This window comes from Thermobia domestica, chromosome 4, assembly GCF_964235325.1.
Source record: "Thermobia domestica chromosome 4, izTheDome1.hap1.1, whole genome shotgun sequence".
NCBI classification, from domain to species: Eukaryota; Metazoa; Arthropoda; class Insecta; order Zygentoma; family Lepismatidae; genus Thermobia; species Thermobia domestica.
Window position 1 is genome coordinate 288,724,751 of NC_137457.1, and position 19,744 is coordinate 288,744,494.

The window sequence follows — 19,744 nt, forward strand, 5'->3', positions numbered from 1 at the left end:
TCGTGTCTGTATATCGTTACTTCATTCAAAACAAAACAAACATAAACATAATGTAATCTTATTTGGTAACTAGTCTGTCTGCATTATTTCTTACTTCTGAAATGCAAGCCAATTTAAAATATAATTTATTTTTCATTTTTAACTTTAGATAGCCAAATAAATGAATTTAACATAGAGAATTTATATCTAAATTTAACGTTCTTGGAACGCTTGGTTGGAATGATTTTTACTATTTCCAGTTTGAATACAGGGGTTAAGGGAAGTGAAAAATAATCCCTTCTCCTTATCCGATATTGTTTTTTTTTTTTTTTTTTTGTTTTATGTAGATCCATCTTAAAACCGGAAGTTGTTTCAGATTTCCATCACTTCCTATTTTAGTGCAGGGTTGAGAATGAAGATAAAATGTATTCTTGGGGGAGGGGGTGTTTAATCAATTATAGGAAACCGTTTTTGGGTATCTGTTATTATTTTCGCTCTATAGTGATTAACGTAAAAACCGGAAATGTTTGATCTCTACCACTTACGTTGGGTGGATCATCTCAGGCAACGAAATCGATTACATCCTGGCCAAATTTGATGGTGATCCATCGAGTAGTTTTTTGAGATTATTATTTCTTTTTATTTTGCCTCCCGGACGGACGCACAGACAGGGTAAATATATAAAGGAGTTTTGGTAAAGTGGATAACAGGCACACACAAGGGTGCCCATATTGTGGTTTCCAAGGGGAAGGGGGGCAAGTACAAGCGACATTCCAAATATAGTTTCAAATTTTGCTGTAACTAACGTAAAAATTCTATTGAGTTTTCGATATTCCGAAGTGCGATTTCTTCTAGGGGGGTGAGCGCCCCACCTTGCCCCCTGATGGGCGCTCTTGGGCACACACAAGGAAATTTTTGTTGGAAGGGGTCCAAACTTTGGGGATAGGGGTCCAATACAACAATCCACTACGTCTACGCAGTATTTATTGAACGGGCATTATTCTGCACCCGAAAAGATAATAAGTAATTGTAAAATACTTTCCTGTATTTTCGAAAAAAAAGATAGAACTAGATTGTTTTTATAAGGGAAAGAAATAAAATCTGTCAGTTTGATGTCTCACGGTTATGCCGGCTGAGCTAAAAGAGACGATGATGATGAGAAATGAATGGAAGGAATAAAGTAGGAGGAAACGGAAGAACCCCAAGATACCAGCACACACCGGTGATTGTCCACCACAAATTTCACTTGGTGCGAGCTGAGATCGAACCAGAGACCCCATACCCCAGAAGTGAACGCTCTGCCACTGAGCCACCATGACTCACTTTGTAACAGAAAGAGTACAGATGAAGCGTAAGATCAAGTTTTCATACTACATCAATTATTTCCCTGTTAACCCAGTATAGTTTTATTGAGAGACTGTAAAAATGTATGTTGCGTTAGGAAGCTTTGGAGGGGGTTTGGATCCAATATACTCTCCGTGGGTGCGCCAATCATGGATAGTCTGGAAACCTAATCTGACTTGCATTTTAAGATATCTTTTCTACTTTCATGTGTACGGTATACAGCAAAAAGTTAAATGTCTGTTTAAAGTAGATAAGGAAAATTAGGGTAGTGGGATAATGTTATAGACACGGTCTAAGAGCACGTGGCGTTTCTCCCCTCAGTTATATCATCTGTATGTAAGCAAAGCACAATTTCTCACTCTCTTGAACACTAATTCGTAACAAAGGACCGTGACTGATTACATACAAAAAACACAAACAAGAAAAAAGAAAGAAAGAAAAATGAATGAAAGAGGATGAATAAAGATACATTTACAGCTTAACAACATTAAGAAAAAAAAAGTGACATAATTTTATGTCACCATTAAGTGACATAAGACATTTTCAAGCTAACGCCTGAAGAAAAGTAACACTTGTTAAAAACACGCTAAAAAGTTTTATACGTATTGTAACTGTTGAAATTATAAAATATATATAAAAATAAATACTTTTTTTTATATAAAGGGTACATAATCCTAGAGGATAAAGGGTAATTCTCCCCACTTAATACTTTTGAAATATAATTTCTGTACTAACAAGTTATTAGGGGTGAATAAAGCGACTGTTGTTAAGAAGCTTACTAATTAATTACAGCAATTCATATGTAATTAAAATGTATTTTAATTAACAGGTGAATTAGTGCTATGAGATGGCACAAAAAACAACTAGGACCTTATGCAGAGTCGTTTCGACGTATGATTACCGCCAAACTAAGGGTTTGAATAACACATGGTTATCACAAGTGTATTCAGGATATGATTATCACGTAGTAGTTGACTAAGTTAATCACATGACTAATTAATTTACATCAGAGGGTACCCTGATTTAGCCACCGTTTAACCCAAGGATGTTATAAATAGAGGATCTGCCCAAATGTATCTTCATCCTATTAAATCGGTGAAGCCAAAAAGCAACCGAGCATCGGCACGTCTGATTGGCTACTCTCGTTTCTATGATCGTCTGATTGGCTACTTTCGTTTTCGCCATGATTGTTGGTTCAAAACATTGCTGTCTTATTGGGCGGAGTGGGCAGAGTAGGGGTGGCGAAACTGTGACGTATGGCTTCAAGATTTTATTGTAAGGGCAGATCCTCTATTTTATAAGATCCTTGGTTTAACCACGATAAACTTACATTATGAGAATACAAAGGTAATTAATTACCTGTCTTTCTTTCTTTCTTTCCTTCACCTCATCGGATGAGTTAACTATGGAGCAGCTATTAAGCCAAGTCCTCTACAATAGCAGAAGTGTTGCTTAAAGTGAACAGTGAGAGATGAGCAGAAAATATCCAGTTTTCTGAGGGATACATACAACTGACCGTACAACATAATCCTTTTGTTGTTGCTAATCTTAATTGATTTCTACTTATTCCTGCCATATATACATCCCTCAGAAATAAATATTAATTGTAACTCGGTTTCGTAATTATTTGTAGTCTGTTGTGATGTCAAACCACAAAGAAAATATTTCGAATTTCGTATTTCATATTTCGTATTTCGTATTTCATATATTTCCATTTTTACAGACTATACATATGCACGTCTACATTTCCATAGTTGCCACATTTATTATTTTCACCCGATGTATTGGGGTTATATTAGTTATAATCATACCCCAAAATCAACTTATTAGCTGAACTCCAAATTGACTTTAAATACCAGAAAGTACTCCCTCCTTAGTACTGAACTAATATGACACTAATCACATGACTAAAGCGTGATTAACGAATTATCTCTGAATACCAGTCCTAGAGTTTAGTATGATTTGGCAACATTGTAAAGAAATTAAAAGCGAAAAGCATAGTTAATCTCGTCTTGAACCTTCTGTGAGGTATTATATTTATAAGCCGTAGCTCTAACAGCCTGGTCTGCTATGTCTCTAAAAGTTGTCTTAAATAAATATATGTAGGCTACGAAAATGGCACGTGTCAAGATGGCCGAAATTGCCTGTTTTAAGTAAAAATGTTTTTCACACTGTCACTGTAAGTAAAAAGGAGAAGCGGCGCATGTACTCGTGGAAGATGTAACACAGTGTATGAAAATTGTATCAAACATTTAAATTGTTGAAAGTAAAAATTGTAAACAGTAATTTTTTTAAAAAGAAAATAGCGAGAGCAAAGCTCCCAAACACTTGTTCTTCACAGCGCCATCTCTTCTCCAAAGTTAATCTTTCTAAATTAATCACCTGACCTCAAAAGAATCTGTGATTTTCCTCTTCACATTTTTCTGTACTATGCACAACCCTCCGTAACATACAGTATATTTGCAGTATCCCAAGTTTAATAATTATGCTTGTTCAAATGTGTTGAAATATTCCAGTGCGAAGAGGTTTCTCTCTTTCTGTTTTAAATTATTTCTTATTCCTACGTCTACTATGATTATTTCGCACTCTATTTCTATATAAATCAACTCTTAAGGATTTTGAATTACTAAATACACTAGAACGGCTTCAAAATAAATACGAAAATGTTATGATATTATGCCTAATCATGCCATTTCAGATATTAATTTTCACTTCAGCAATTAAAAAAATGAAATGTTGAATTTTAATTTTAAATACCTTAACAGCCAGTTTCAAATGTGCTCCTGTGCAATCGAATTGTGTTTGTGCGTGTGCATTTCGCGTGCTCGGGGGTCTTGGGGTTTATTTTTTGAATAAGAACTTCGACGAATTTTGACTCAATATCATGAGGCATATAACATCTACATATTAGCCCTAAGTTACTTATATTTGAATTTCTGAAACTAAGTAAAACGTAGTTTACTCACTAAATGTTCAATGATAACTCACAAAATAATATGTATTTAAACTGATGTATTTTCCGAAGATTTTCTGTATTTACCTTTTTATTTTTCACAAAATTCCTTCTTTATAATTGAGAATACATGCACTATCAATCAGTGATGCCAACCTGGAACCTCATAAAATCCCATCTTGAAAACCAGAAATTTCCCTCGCGCTTCAAAAATTTACAAAATATGAAACCTGAAACTACTGTATGTCACTCATATCACTTTTCTCAATATTTAGATGAATTATTCGTAAATTCCGATCTTCTAAACTCCTAAGAAGTATTTTCTATTAGGAATTAAATAGCTTAAAATTACTATTGAAATCTTTGATGAAAACAAGCCCATTTTGTTGTAATGTTTCTTTCAGATACAATGTTCCGGGGGGTTCACTTCGTATTCCGGGGGACACTGCTGGTACTATTCCATTTATTATTATATTATAGACAAATTATTTTGGTCTGCCCTTGGAGGTACTTGCAGAGCTCCGGAGGGGGGGCAGTGCTCCCCTAAATACAGGTCTGGAAGAAACACTGTTTTGTTGTCAGAATTTAGTATTTCTATCACGCTTTTGTGCCATGTTCTACTGAACGTAATGAAACGAGATTAATTTAACTCTCCAATTATTCCGTATGGAACGTTTTAGAACTTGACTGCTTTCCGTTTGGTAATTTACTTTCTTCCATTCATGATTAAGAAAAAAAATCCAGAGTACAATTTACGTTTCTTGTTGCTTGTTTTCAGATTCACAAATTCCTGTTTAAATCACTTTCACACTAACATGCACTTTCCAAAAGCAAAAATCACTTTCACACTAAGGCCCGCTGTACACTATGAGATAAATCCTAGGAAATATTCTACCAAAGACATACCAAACGTTCTGAGCGCAGAATTGAACAAACTAAACGTTGGACACAAACTCATCACTAGAGCAACCCACATTATGCTTTATTTTTTGTTTAATTATGCTTTATTTATTTCAAATTATGCTTTATTATGCTTTATTCTTAATTTCAATCATTGTTTTACATTAATCCTATATAATGCATAATACTTATTATACCCTAAATATTAGTATCTTGATCTATTTATTAATATTTTATGCAACCAGTTTCTTTCATATTTAATGAACTTTCTACTTAATGCACTGTAAAGAGATATACTTTACTCGAGTCAGTTTTTTTTTTTAAATCACTTGTGTGAGCCTTAGAGGTGCATATATACAGAAAGGGACAGTAAAAGATGCCACCAAAATGTACAGAAGGTGCTCAAGTTCAAGAGGTACATAAAACAATATAGTGTGGAGTTCTTATGTATTATTCATTGTTGGCGGAAGTTTTCTTCTTCTCCTTTTTTTCTTTTCTCCGCATCAAAGGATTACACCGAAAAGTTTACAGAAATAAAAATAAACTTTTCATTGTTGCATTGTTATGTTCTCAATGATTTTGTATTGTAAATATTGGTTTTGAAAAACATTAATACAGTATGTTAAACTTGTAGTTAAAGAGATTTTTTAAAGAATTGTGCTAAATATTTTAAATTATGCTTTATTTTCTAAAATTATGCTTTTAAAATTAGTTTCTTCTGGACCCTCAAACAATCACAACCATGTTCAAGGTACTAACCATATGTGTAAACTCCTGTTATCCTTTTTATGCTTTTGGGTTGCTCTACTCATCACTAAACTGTTGAAGCCAGTACCACTTCAGCGAGCAGGATTGTAAGGAAGCTCTTCAATGACCAGAATACAGTAAAGAAGAAAATAATCCTAGCTAAGTCCCACTATAACAACACTAGAGAAAGTCTTAATAATAATAATAATAATAATAATAATAATAATAATAATAATAATAATAATAATAATAATAATAATAATAATAATAATAATACAATGACTGTAATCCCACCCAGCAACATAACTATCACTCATTGCCATCAGCTCCACCTACAGCATGTTCACTGGTCAGCACAAACTAAAAAGAAAAGAAAAAATATGATAAACTGGACGAGATACAGTAAAAATGGCCGACCTACATACGAAACGACCGACACCTTCTGTGCTTGTATACAGTATGCAAGTACACACAAGGAGGCAACTCAAACCACAAAAAGATGTGAATTAACATCGCCTTGTTGTGTAGCACAAGATACAGATGTATACTGTACAAGTTATAGTAATAATCCTATCTGTTAAGAAGCGTGACCAGTGCTTTGATAAAGCATGGCCTGGCAACCTTTCCGGATCTCTTACGGCACGAATTGATGTTATCGCGATTTGCTTCTGCTCTTGCAAGAGCGATTGCGTGATGTCATTGGGCTATTTATTACCCCCTTTCATTGGTTCAATTCTTCTTTAAAAGTTGATAGATAGACAGATAAAAAAAATAAAAAATAAAAGAAGATATTAATAATAAAAGACTTCCGCCATTAGTACCGCTTGTCATCAACAATAATTTGTTTTCTTTAAATTTTGCGTTAACTATCATTGAATCAGGCCTGATTTATTTCTCATGCAGCGTAGCTAAATGTAATGAGTTCTAGATGCTTCATGAACGATTTAATCCAATAAGATCCCGACCAATAAATGGCTTGGCTTGAAGAAAGATATGGACCGCTTTAGTGACGTAACTAAGGGGGAGCAAACAGGGCTTGTGCCCCGGGCGCTGGATTGAGGGTGGGCAAAACTGGATAAACATTTATTTCACTATAAGACAAGGAAAAGAATTTTAGGAAACTAAAGATTATAAATATATACAGTATCTTGTGACAAACACAGAATGCAAATCCTAAGCAAAAACACAGTTTACCCTCATGGATTTAAGGATTAGGAATGAGATTTTTGGGCTTTCGCCATATATGGAGATTGTTAGCCCATCACGTATCAAAGGTGACGTCTCTTGGTGATCAAACTGCCGGGGAAAGGGAAAGAAGAAAGGAATGGAGAAGGAAGGAAGCGGCCTGGGATCATTATATGAGGTACCATCCCGATATTGGTCTGGTGTGAATGAGGGAACCCTCACTCAAGATGGCTGGCCCCAAAATGTTTTAATTTTTCGACCGAGAGTCCCTACCGGAAATCGAACCCTGGACTGCTCGTTCCAAAGACGAGAGCATTAGTGACTACGCTACACGGAACCACCCTCATAGATTTAAGTCGAATTAAGCAATATGGGGGGGGGGGGGGTTATTAGAGTGAACTTTTATAAGGCAGCGAAAAAATTCAAATTTATTTTTTTTTTTTTTTTTAAAGAAAAATATTATACATCCCTCCGATTTTTTCTAGTTACGATCTAAGTTTAATCACTGTAGACAACTTCAAATCTATTTGATTTCAAAAATTTTTTTCTTGGTCTTTGGACAAAGTGCTTGCTCTGCTTTTAAAAGCAGACTTTGCCACTGTCTATTCATACTATTACAAAATATATAGATTCGCATACAATTGAGCGTGACAGAAAGTGAAATAACCAGATGATAATTAGCATCTAATTCAATTATTACTCTTTTCATTTTCAGGAGGTTGGCTGGAGTCACGAGCGCCACAGCAGTGGGAGAATGCTGCTGCTCAAGTTCCTCATCACCAGCCTTCTATTTGCTGGGGTAAGTTCAAATTTCATTGTTCTTTTCAAGTACTACAAGACGTGCCCTAACAAAGTCCGATAGTCGGAAGAAAGTAGAGCTCAATTGGTTGTTATGTTTCAATATTTAGCTTTGCTAATGTCCTCTAGTAGCTCAGTATTCACTAAATTATTACTGCGCCCCATAATAGTACGTTCTTTCGTGACCATAGCAAGGATCTTATAAAATAAAGGATCTGCCCTTACAACAAAATCTTGAAGCCAAACGTCACATTTTCGCCACCCCTACTCTGCCTACTCCGCCCAATAGGATCGCAATGTTTTGAGCCAACAATCATGGCGGAAACGAAAGTATCCAATCAGACAATGGCAGAAACGAGAGTAGCCAATCAGACGTGCCGATGCTCGGTTGTTTTTTGGCTTCATCGATTTAATAGGATGAAGATACATATGAGCAGATCCTCTATTTATAACATCCTTGGACCATAGATATTTCATGTTCTGCTCTTTCCGTTAAAAAAAACATCTCTGGTTTCCTTACGCGTTACCATTTTGAGTCACTATTGAAGATGATCAATAACACAAGACATTTACATTGTGAACAAGAAAGACCGACCAATTCCTATTGACTATGATAAATGGACCGGTTATACACGTACGCCAGTGTTGGGAGATTTAGTTGAAAGTTGGAGTGTAAGATTGTGTTCATGTTGGCTGGTGTCAAACGTAGAGCTCCGTGTTGTCAGTGGAGCTTTTGTCCAAAATGGAAGTCAATTGTAGCAACCACGCAATCGTTTACTATAGTAATCCATTGCAGAAAGCTCTGCGGAGCCATTTGGTATCAAAATTATGCTGCGACGCGTTAGTATGATTATATCACCAAACGTTGGACATCTTAATATTGACCTAGTGCAGAATCACTATCACTACACTTTCTATTTCAAGTATGCTCCTGCTGGTGCTGCTGTCGATGTGTATTTTCCTGTATCTCCCTAGAAAGAGGGGGGACAAGATGCTTTGGCCGAAATCTTTCAATAGTTGAATGTGGACAGGGTGGCCACATTGACGGGCTTCACTGTGCACTGTCTTGTTAGCCATTACGATCTTCACTCCTCGCCAAGGCCGAAAGATTGAATGACAAATTGGCAACACAGCTGACGTCATTCACTTCTTTTCCCGAAGCAAAGGGAAAGTTTCCTCCGTAAGATGGCAGTGAGGGTGGGGCTCAAGTATATTTCACATAGTTTCCTAGGGCACATTTGAAATAGAAAGACTCTAGATTCATTCATCTGTTTTTTTTTCCTTTCAATTTGCCAAAAATAAATAAATAAATAAATAAAAGCAATGTCGCTGCGGAGATTATGTGACCTTGCTAAGATATTTCGTTTGTCACTGCGTTGCAATATTATCATCATCTGACCAAATAGTTTAAACAGAACTGAGCAACAGTGCACATCGCCTGAATATAAGTGACTAAACTTGTATTTCCGTTTTAACCTGTATGTTTGCCGAATTGTAGACTTCTTCCTCTGGGGATTTCTGAAGACCCCCCGCGTCTTTAAAACCCAGTAATAACACTGGATGAACTGAATGTCCTCATTCGTTGATCCGTATTGAAATTGTAACTATTCCTGTCATCCAGCTGCAAGATACATTTGAACGTAATTTCATGACAATTTCACGAACGCTTCGAGAAGGTCGGTGGCTATCCGCGTAATGTGATCATCAAAACGTTGTCATAGACTAGAGAAACTCTGATTGAATTTGAAATACACTATTTCCACCCAGACTTTATGTGACTGTGTTCTATTGTAATAAAGTGTTTCTCACACAGTTTCGTCCTTTGATTTTCCCCTGAAAAATCAAGGACATTCATTATATATCGCACCAGTTTTATTCGAACTTCTCTGATCAGAATTAAACTTGGCTTAGTAGTAAGTTTTGATATATTATATAGGCATGCAAATTATTATGTAGTGCAGGTTTTTGATTATCGAGTTACGGGCAGACAATTTTTGAGTTATATTAAAAAAAAAATCGTATACCTAGCTGATTCGATCAGAATCGAACTTCGATGTAACGGGTAGACTTTTACCTGTTGCTTCATAAAAGTGTGTGAAATTTGTTGTGCACCCTTCTGGTTTCTAAGTTACGTACAATCAAAGTCCTAAATTAATTCGCTGGACATAGTAAAGAAAATGTAACAGATACTTTTTAAATAGCAATTAATGGTCAGTCTTTAGAAAGATATTAAAAAACAAATGAAGTATGATTTTTTTTTACGACTTCCCATATTTCAACTGTAACCTGGAGTGGATTCATGCTCTGTACAATGTATGAAAATAACAAATAAAACATTAACGCTTTTGTAGGGAACTATTTCTCTTCATGTTTTATCTTGTCACTTGATTGATGCTGAATGTTACGTGATAGTTGCTACGGAACATCGAGAGCCATTGGACTTCGTTTGTGGTACATTTTATTATATATATGTTATATATTCGCAGCTTGCTCTTCCAGTCCCACATTGTGTTCTTAACAGTGACAGATTGTGAGTGTGAAAACTTATACACAATGATTATAGTTAACTTATTAGAATGGAAATTTATGACAGCCGTAAACATATTTAATCGTCTTGCATCAATCAACGAAATGGGCGTTACACACACACAAGTCAATGTTTTCCAAGCGTTATTCATCATTATTAGTCTTTCCAGTCCCCTAACAAACAGGGCCAACATTTTAGAAATGTACACAGCACAATTATATCGTTGGTTGATAATAATAATAATAATAATAATAATAATAATAATAATAATAATAATAATAATAATAATAATAATAATAGGGTCTAATAATAAAAGTTCTGGTACATAGTAAAAAGGATCACGAACTAGAAGTTTCAATTTCATCCGGTAGATGTCATCCGCTGGAGGACGTTTGCTACCATCTAACGGTGAGATGTGTAATTTCTACCACTTAGAAAAAGAAAAAAAATGCTTTTGTTCAAGAGTTATCGTCTGCATTGAACGGATCGACATAAGCAACCGTTACCCATTAAGATGTTAACGATTGATTCCGTTAAAGAACTTAAATCCAATAATTGCTCAACCTATCTATTGTAGAAAAAAATAATTCAAAAGTTGATTTCGTTCAAGAGTTATCGTGTGTACTAACGGATAGACATAAGTCACCGTTACCCGTTAAAAATGTTAACGGATTCACTCCTTTGACGAACTTGGCCGAAATAATTGCTCTAGTTATCCATTACAAAAGGCAGAATTAAAAAAAAATCTTTCGTTCAAGAGTTATCGTGTGCACTAACGGATGAACATATTTCTAAATCACCGTTACCCGTCACGATGTTAACGGATTGACTCCGTTAAGGAGCTCGGCGAAGATAATTGCTCTAGTTTTATATTGCAAAAACAAAATTTAAAAAGGTTTTAGTTCAATAGTTATCGTATGCACTAACGGATGGATATATTTCTAAGTCACCGTTACCCGTCACGATGTTATCATATGCACTAACGGATGGATATATTTCTAAGTCATTGTAACCCGTCACGATGATAACGGATTGACTCCGTTAAGGAACTCGGCGAAGATAATTGCTCTAGCTTTATATTGCACAAACAAAATTAAAAAGAAAAAGGTTTTCATTCAAGAGTTATCGTGTGCACTAACGGATGGACATAAGTCACCGTTATCCATTAAGATATTAACGGATAGACTCCGTTAACAAACTTGGTCGAGATAATTACTAGCTATCTATTGAAAAAAAAAACAGAATTAAAAGAAGTTTTCTTTCAAGAGATAACAAATGTGGTTTAAATGTCGTTGTATCACATACCCTTCGTGGAATTCTCGTGACACTGAAGGGTTATGTTATGATCACTTGTAGGCGATTTTTTTAAAGGCATACATTTGGTAAGTAAAGTTACAAAAGGAGACGAGACCTCTACGAGAATTACGAAAAGAGACGAGGAAAATCGTACTTCTCGTCTCTCTTGTGAGCAACACTAAAAATGTTATTTAAACACACTAATCTCCGTGGTGATTTTTTTGTTTTTTCCCCCTATGGGGCCGCTATAATGATTTTGTAAATGATTAAAAAAAATAAAAAAAAATGCAACATTACTGCCCGTTAGCACAATACTCTTCGAAGGAACTACGCCGGTTTCTTCTAATGGAAAAGTCTCACCAAAATCGGATTAACGGCCTCCTAAGCAAGTAATGAAACAGAGTCCCTATATAGGCCTCGAGGGGACCTACGCGGCCCGTTAAGAAGGAAAACTGGGTCTCGCCTTTGCAGCGAGTGGTCGCGGGATCGATTCCGCATAGATAAACTCTATCAAAAAGATGTAACAGTTTTTTTTAGGCCAGTTATGATGAGTGAGGTGAATTTACCGAGCTATGTGTGTCACCGATGGACGTCATTCCTCATGTGTATGACAGGCTAACATGCATAGATGCTGAAGACCCAGAAATCTAATCCCTAATTCCTAAGAAAGGAAACCGTAAATCCCAAGGGGCTTTCGCGGTGATTTTTACCTTTAGTAATGTAGACTATGTATAATAATAATAATAATAATAATAATAATAATAATAATAATAATAATAATAATAATAATAATAATAATAATAATAATAATAATAATAATAGAAATTGCTAAAAGCTTTTAATAACGAATGAGAGGGCTTACTACAATCAAAACAGAAACAACTTACAAAAGCATGAGTTCCATACACAGATTGGACAGTTCCATACAACCACTTGAACTGATGTAATCCGGCTCTCTTGTAGTCGAAAATAGCGTTGTGGGGAACGGCCTGTATTGTTAGAGTTAATCTTGCATGATAGTCTGTAGGTGCGCATCCGGAATTTTTTTGTTGGGATGGGTGCAAAGTTTTTTCTGGGGGGGGGGTCCAATACGTCTATATATAGTATCAAACCTGTGTTATTGTGCACCCGAAACGACGATAAGTAATTGTTAATTACTACCGCTTATATTCTCAGAAAATCTGATAAAACTAGATTATTTTTAATAAGGAAAGAGAGATGTAAAATCAAATATTTAGACTACCTCCATAATTTCTCTGTTAAACATGAGGAATGATCAAAAATAAAGGTTACAAACCTTATTATGGCTTGTATGTGAGACATAACTGGAAAATCAACACACCACTTATCAATAGCTCTCAACGTAACCACAATTTTTCTTCAACCGCTTATCACAACGGCAGATAAAGTTTCTGTACCATTTGCATAGAAATTCGCGTCAAGTTCTGGCAACTATGAGGCAGCGGTTCTGACCTAATCACAGATAATGGTGGCCAGCCATTTTTTTTGTCCAGGGCCGTAACTTGTTGGGGTGGGTGGGCAGGAGAAGCAATTGCCCCCCCTTCCAGGGAAGCTTCACGCCGTTCGAGGGGGGGGGCACTTAAAGACAAAATTTTCTTATTCCATGTACGATACGAACAAGAAATTATAAATGAAACATTAAATAGGTTTACTACATTACATAAACAAAACAGCACACAAAAGGTAAATAAAACAAAAAGGAGTCATGGGCCAATTTCAGTAAAAAAGTCTACCATTAGGGGCCCTATAAATAATATTTATTTGTATGGTTTTGAGATTTCTCAATATTGTCCCCTTAATTAGTCATTTATGGAAGGGGCCCAGGGGCGTAACTAACGGCACCACAAACCTCGCTGTGCGGGAGGGTCCACAGGTTCCGAGAGCAAATAAAATGTAAGAGAAAGATGGAAAGAGGGGGCTCAAGAATTAAAAAAGCAACTTTTCTAGGGGGCCCAAATACGCGTATTAATGCTTGCCCCCCCCCCCCCAGAAAAAAATATAAAGTTAGGACGCTGGCTAGGTCAGGGCTATAGAAGGGGTGCTTTAGTCGTTCCAAGTGTGACGTCAGTGGTTGAAGTACTGGATCTACCGCTGTGTCCAGGGTTCTAATTAACAATATCGGTCTGTCTTTCTTTGAAGGCACGATATCACTTCCCTACTTGTTGCTTTGAAATATAGCTCTCCCCATACAATCTACGTATGAATGTCAGCAGATGTAGTGTTTTTGCCCCACAGAAACCGCACCACTGACTTCACTTTTACTCTTGACCAATTTTCTAGACGAGTCATCATTTTTAAATGTCCGCTTCTCGGGTATACATTATCATAGTCCGAAGTCTTCAAACCTTCACCAAGACAGACATATTATTTTGTTAAGTTACCGTGAATAACATAGAAGATTTATGCTTTGTAACCTTTTCTTCCGAGCATCCCTCGTATGTTATGAAAGTGTACAAATGTTAAATCGGGTTTCGAAGTATTTTAGGGGGGCGGGACAAGCCCAGTGGATCTCCCGTGAGTGCACTCCTCCTGGTCTGTGTACCCGTGAACTGTACCAGATGTAACTCCTCTGTCGTGTTTCGGAGCTACGCTAATGGGACGCCCTTTTAGCAGTAAGAGCAACTGTTAACTTAAAATATGTTATTTAAATAAGGGGCGAAACAATCAGTGAAAAAGGATTAACAAAAAGTAGAAAAATTGAAAATCGCATCTCTAGTGCATTAAAAAAAGGGTGGCGTGGTGGCTCAGTGGTAGAGCGTTCACCTCTGGTGCTTGGGGTCCCTGGTTCCACCCCAGCTCGCGCCGTGTGGACTTTGTGCTGGACAAACACCGGTTTTCTTGGGGTTCTCCCGTTTCCTCCCACTTTCTTCATTACACCATTTCACTCATCTCTCATCATCACCGTCTCCTTTAGCCTAACCGGCATAATCGTGGGACATACAACTTAAAGATTTCATTTCATTTCATCTTTGCATTTAGAAAGAAAAAAAAAAGAGAGAGCCGAAAAACTAAATGAAATGCATTAAGGACGTTCTGCAGAAGGTCATTGGCAAGCCTAATGGACTGAGGTCAGTGTACACAAAATACTATTGACCCAGTTGCTGTGACAAAAATGTATACAATTTCGTCCAATCCAACTGTTTGTAGCTGCCGTACTGGTAGGTACTGACTGGTTGGTCCTCTGGCGGCGTTCACCTGAACTATACCCAGTACAGGCCACAAGCTGTTTTGTTACACAAGCAATGAGGAGGAATAAATCGCTTGTGAGAGCATGTTACGGATTGAAACAAGTATACGTACACACATACATGTATGTATTATATACGTACATGTACGGCTAATGGCTATGCCAAGTCAATTTTCGAAACAAGGAAAGGAATTTGAGTTCAGATGGAACGTAGAAGAAGAACGTTAAACATTGCCATTAGGTGTTGTGAACATACCGGCAATTAAACTGTTTATCACACAGAGATTCTTCCGCGGTCTGTTAAGCGTTTTCATGTTTCATTTATGTTTTATAATAAAAATATCTAGAAAGGATATGACGAAAATTTGGTGGTGTAGGAAATTGCTGGCCAAAAATAATAATTAAGAAAAAAAAATAACTGGAAACGGGTAATATTAAAACCAGATTAAAAAAAAAAAAATCTACAGTATTAACGTTTAGTGGAGTAGACTATCCAAAGGTGAGACATATACCCAGGGGCGTACCTTTTTGGGGATTCGCCCAGCCGAAACTTCGTAAAAATGAAATGAAATCTTTTAGTTTTACGTTCCACGGTTATGCCGGCCAGTCTAAAGGAGACGATGATGATAAGAAATGAACGCAATGGTAGAATGAATAAAGTGGGTGGAAACGAGAGAACCCAGAGAAAACCCACGAACACGGTGTTCGTTCACTACAAAGCCTATTAGGCGCGAGCTAGGATCGAACTAAGGGCCCCATGTACCAGAGGTGAACGCTCTATCACTGACCTACCGTACCCCCTCCCCAAACTTCGTAACTCGACTAGGCAAGGTTAGGGCAACTGAGAAAGGCGGACACGAAACCAGTAAACACACATACACATAGACGACGAGGAAATGTTTTTGTCATATTAAATTGATAACTAGCTGAACTTGCGCCCTCTACACAGCGCATTATTCAAATCTGTACATGTCCCTTTACAGACACAAGTGAAGGACGTCTTGATAAAAATAGAAGTATCATAAAGTGAGATTTTTTCGATTCTTTTTTCAATATCTCTCACCATTTGCAAGATTTGAGCTTACTTTCGGTTTGAGTTTCTAATTCATGTATGATCAGTGTTTTCTTTCTTCTTGCACTCAGTATGTAATGAGCAAACATATTACACACACAATTAATTATAATGTCAGTGATATGCTATATGGTGTTCATTGGGCCAAACACTCCAAACAATAAAGAATCATCTTAGACTGGAGAAATGGTTATCCTTCGTTTTTCATTATCATTTGGCCATGAAACAAACTTCGGAGAGATATACTAACCCCGTATACAAATGTGTGGTGTTGGAATGTATAGCTCGTAGGATATGATGCTTTACTTTTCTAAAATTTCAATACTTCAAGTGTACCTTTAAAATGTAATAAAGAAATAACGAGAATTAAAAAGAAATGTTTAATTAGAGTTGAACAACCTACAGAAAATTTTCAATCGATCAGTGTAAACGGCATCTTTCTAGAGCTCTAGAAATGGAAAAAAAAAACATTCCTAGACCCAAACTTTAAAAAGAAAAAAAATCGTTCCAGGACTTGCCAAAAGGAATAATACTTAATAATAATAATAATATTTGTTGAATAATTTCAGTTCATCTTTCATTGCAAATCTATCTATGAATAACGATATCCGCAGAACTGTGTAAGCTGTTTTTAATTTGTAATATCAATTTTCATGTATAAGACCATAAATCCTGAGATTTAAAAAAGAAGAAATTGTATTTTGATCATATCATGATATTCAACTTGTGAAAAAGTCTCTTATAACGAGTATCTGATTTCGATTCATTTTCAAGTTCTCAGATAAAAGTGTTGCGTTGCCTTTGTGTAGCTTCCATATATATGCATGGAAGCTTTAATCCATCATGTATAAACGGAACATAACAAGCTTTGAGAATTCTGTCAATCAACCTAACATGCAATATAATTCCATGACACTTACAGCGTAATATCAACATATTTGCTCAATATATGTAACCCAAGCAAAGAAAAATATGTTTCTATCAAGAACATGATGCGAGAGGTTATGAATTGCAAAAAGAAGAGAAAAAAAACCGTGGGAAGAGTTCAATAGTTCACTTAGTATACAAAATGGTTCGAAATCTTCAATTGCTAAGAATGACGTTTTGAATACGGAATGAAGCCGGATGGTTTGTTGACCTAATGTGTAGGTGAGTAATATCCTACAAAAAAAATCCATATGAACTAGCTCTTCTGATATATGTCATCATATGTGTAGGCCTATGTACTGTTTATAGATACAGAATGACTACAACTTAATATGTAATACTCATTATTGAATTTTCAATGTAAATATTAGAACACCAAATTTGACATGCACAGTATCCAGAACTGATATAAAAACAAATCTGCAGGTGTTGCATTTATGCTTTGTAGATTAAATGAGAGGAAGATTTAATGAAATAACAACTGAGATTGTACCGCTGATTGAGTAGATCTCAAAGAAAGCAAATAATTCTTATATTGAGATCACTTTAACTCTTGTTCTTTTGAGCCAATCAAGTGTAATTCCAAATATTCTCGGTGTTGCCACATTTATAGCCACATGGATAAACTATTTCCACCGTTCGTTTTCGAGAAGAGACGGGAATTTTCTCCTCTCGTTAGCAACAAAAATATTCAGAATAATGCATTAAGTCTGTGGACCTTCGGCACATGGCCCGCAGGCCACAGGCAGCCCGCACATCTAGTTGCCGTAGTATGCGCCCTTTTTTTAAAAAAAAAAAAATAGTCTGCACTAAACATGAAAACAAGTTGAAATGAAAATTATTATTATTTTTTTAAATTTCACATATCATGCTTCAGCTCTTTAGGTTAGAGATGACGGAGCGAATGGCAAATGAAAGAATTGGTGGAATGTGAAAGTGGGAGGAAATGGGGGAAAACGAGAAAATCCATATACACAATGTTGTCCATTATAAACTCACATGCATCCCTAGTAGCAAGATTGATTGGCCCAACGTTGGTTAAATGTATGGTTGGTCAACCAACTATTCCCCCGACTTTCACGCAACGATACTAGAATTGACTGTATTCCCAACCAAGAAATATGTTACTTCAGTGTTGGCTAAATGTCGGGGAATCGCTCTTTTGGTTGGGAAATGGTTACCAAAGTGGCCAAACCTTACGTTGGGCCAACGTTTGTATGTCGCATCGCCGCCATTTTCCCAACGTTGGGCCAACCGATTTTGCTACTAGGGATTGGATCAAACTAGTACCAGAAATTAGCTCTTTAGGACCGAGGGGCATTGTACCTCCCCTCCCTATAAAATCCGATTAAAAACTATTCTAGCATAGTATTGCTTAGTAGCTTTCTGGCGTAATTGAAATTGTTAAATTTGACATCAGTGTTTGATCGCTTGAAGACCCTTACAACACAAATATTCACTTGCATAGCTTCAATTAATACTCTCTGATGTAAGACTCTCTGGTAACTTAATATGGCAGATCCATTAACATGTTGAGAAATTTCTTTCTAATAATTCAATTGTTCTATCATTTGGAATTATACAAAAATATGTCTGTTAGCCTTTGTGAGTTAATTTAAAGATTGGTGTTAATTAAGGGAAAGCAGTATCGTATAGTTCTCGAATTCTCCTCACTGAAATCTCCGTGGAGATAATTTTTTTCTTAAAATCATTTCCAGGAGAGAAATTCATGCTTTCACACCCTGTTTCTTATAATAAACACAAATATAAACGTATAATTTAATTCGCGAAAAAGGGTTTTGATTGGTAAAACTTGAATAATATTGTTCAACATCTGTACAATCATCACCAAAAGTTTCAGGTCATGTGAATTTGTGATGGATTATCTCGGAATTTGTCATGTTCTCTCCCACATTCTCATTTTACTAATTATTTCATCATCACCCATTTGCACTGATCACCCGTCTCCTGTAGTCTACTGTAGAGGGGGACACAGTCGCTCAGGGTCTCTGGTGCGTTACCTCTGGTGTGTAGAATCCCAGGTTCGATCCCGGCCAAGTAAGTTTGTGGTGGACAGCGTCATATCCTGGGATTTTTCGGGGTACTCCCATTTCCTCCCACTTTCTCATTCCACCAAGTCTTCCATCATCATTAAATTGCTTTAATCATCGTCTCCCTTAGCCTAAAGAGCATAATCGTGTGACGTCAAAGTGAAAGACTTTATTTCATTTTTTTTTCATTTACCCTATAGGGTATTATCGTGGAACGTAAGACCGAAATATTTCACTTTAGAGGCCTCACCCCGGCGAAATTAAAATACCGCTAATTTTACAGTAATTACGTGATATCTTCAAATAGATAAAAGATAATCGAAATATGGAACAAGAGCACCCTAGACAATATTATTTTGCGTGAGGTACCGTTATCACAAGTCACCTAGTGGCTTTCCGTTTCCAGCTGTTTAGAAACGCGAAAATAAATGCCGATTTTTAAAAATGGCTCTAAATCGAAAGCAGATAAGTGAGTCGTGATAACGGTATCTTTTGTAAAATGCTATTGTCTAGGACGCTCTTGTTCCATATTTCGATTATCTTTTATCTATTTGAAGATATCACATAATTATTATAAAATTAGCGGTATTTTAATTTCGCCGGGAGGAGGCCTCTTAAGATAGACTGGATATGAACATTCCTTTTCAGTACCTAGGCTATATGAGTCAGTTACCGCTTAAACAAAGATCTTGTCCTGATAAACAATCTAATCCAGGAATCATACATGCAGAAAACATCCCATTGTTAGCCACTTGAC

At 36.3% G+C, this 19,744-nt stretch overlaps 1 protein-coding gene across 2 annotated transcripts in view; it reads left to right on the top strand.

The window, feature by feature from the left end:
- The window catches only part of LOC145684148 (uncharacterized), a 135,736-nt gene that overhangs the window by 68,165 nt on the left and 47,827 nt on the right, over window positions 1-19,744 (top strand). For both annotated transcript variants that reach the window (XM_081756098.1, XM_081756097.1), the window contains one exon: window positions 7,824-7,907. In XM_081756098.1, the coding sequence (XP_081612224.1) occupies window positions 7,863-7,907 (45 nt within the window). In that variant the 5' untranslated portion in view covers window positions 7,824-7,862. The remainder of the gene's footprint in view (window positions 1-7,823; window positions 7,908-19,744) is intronic.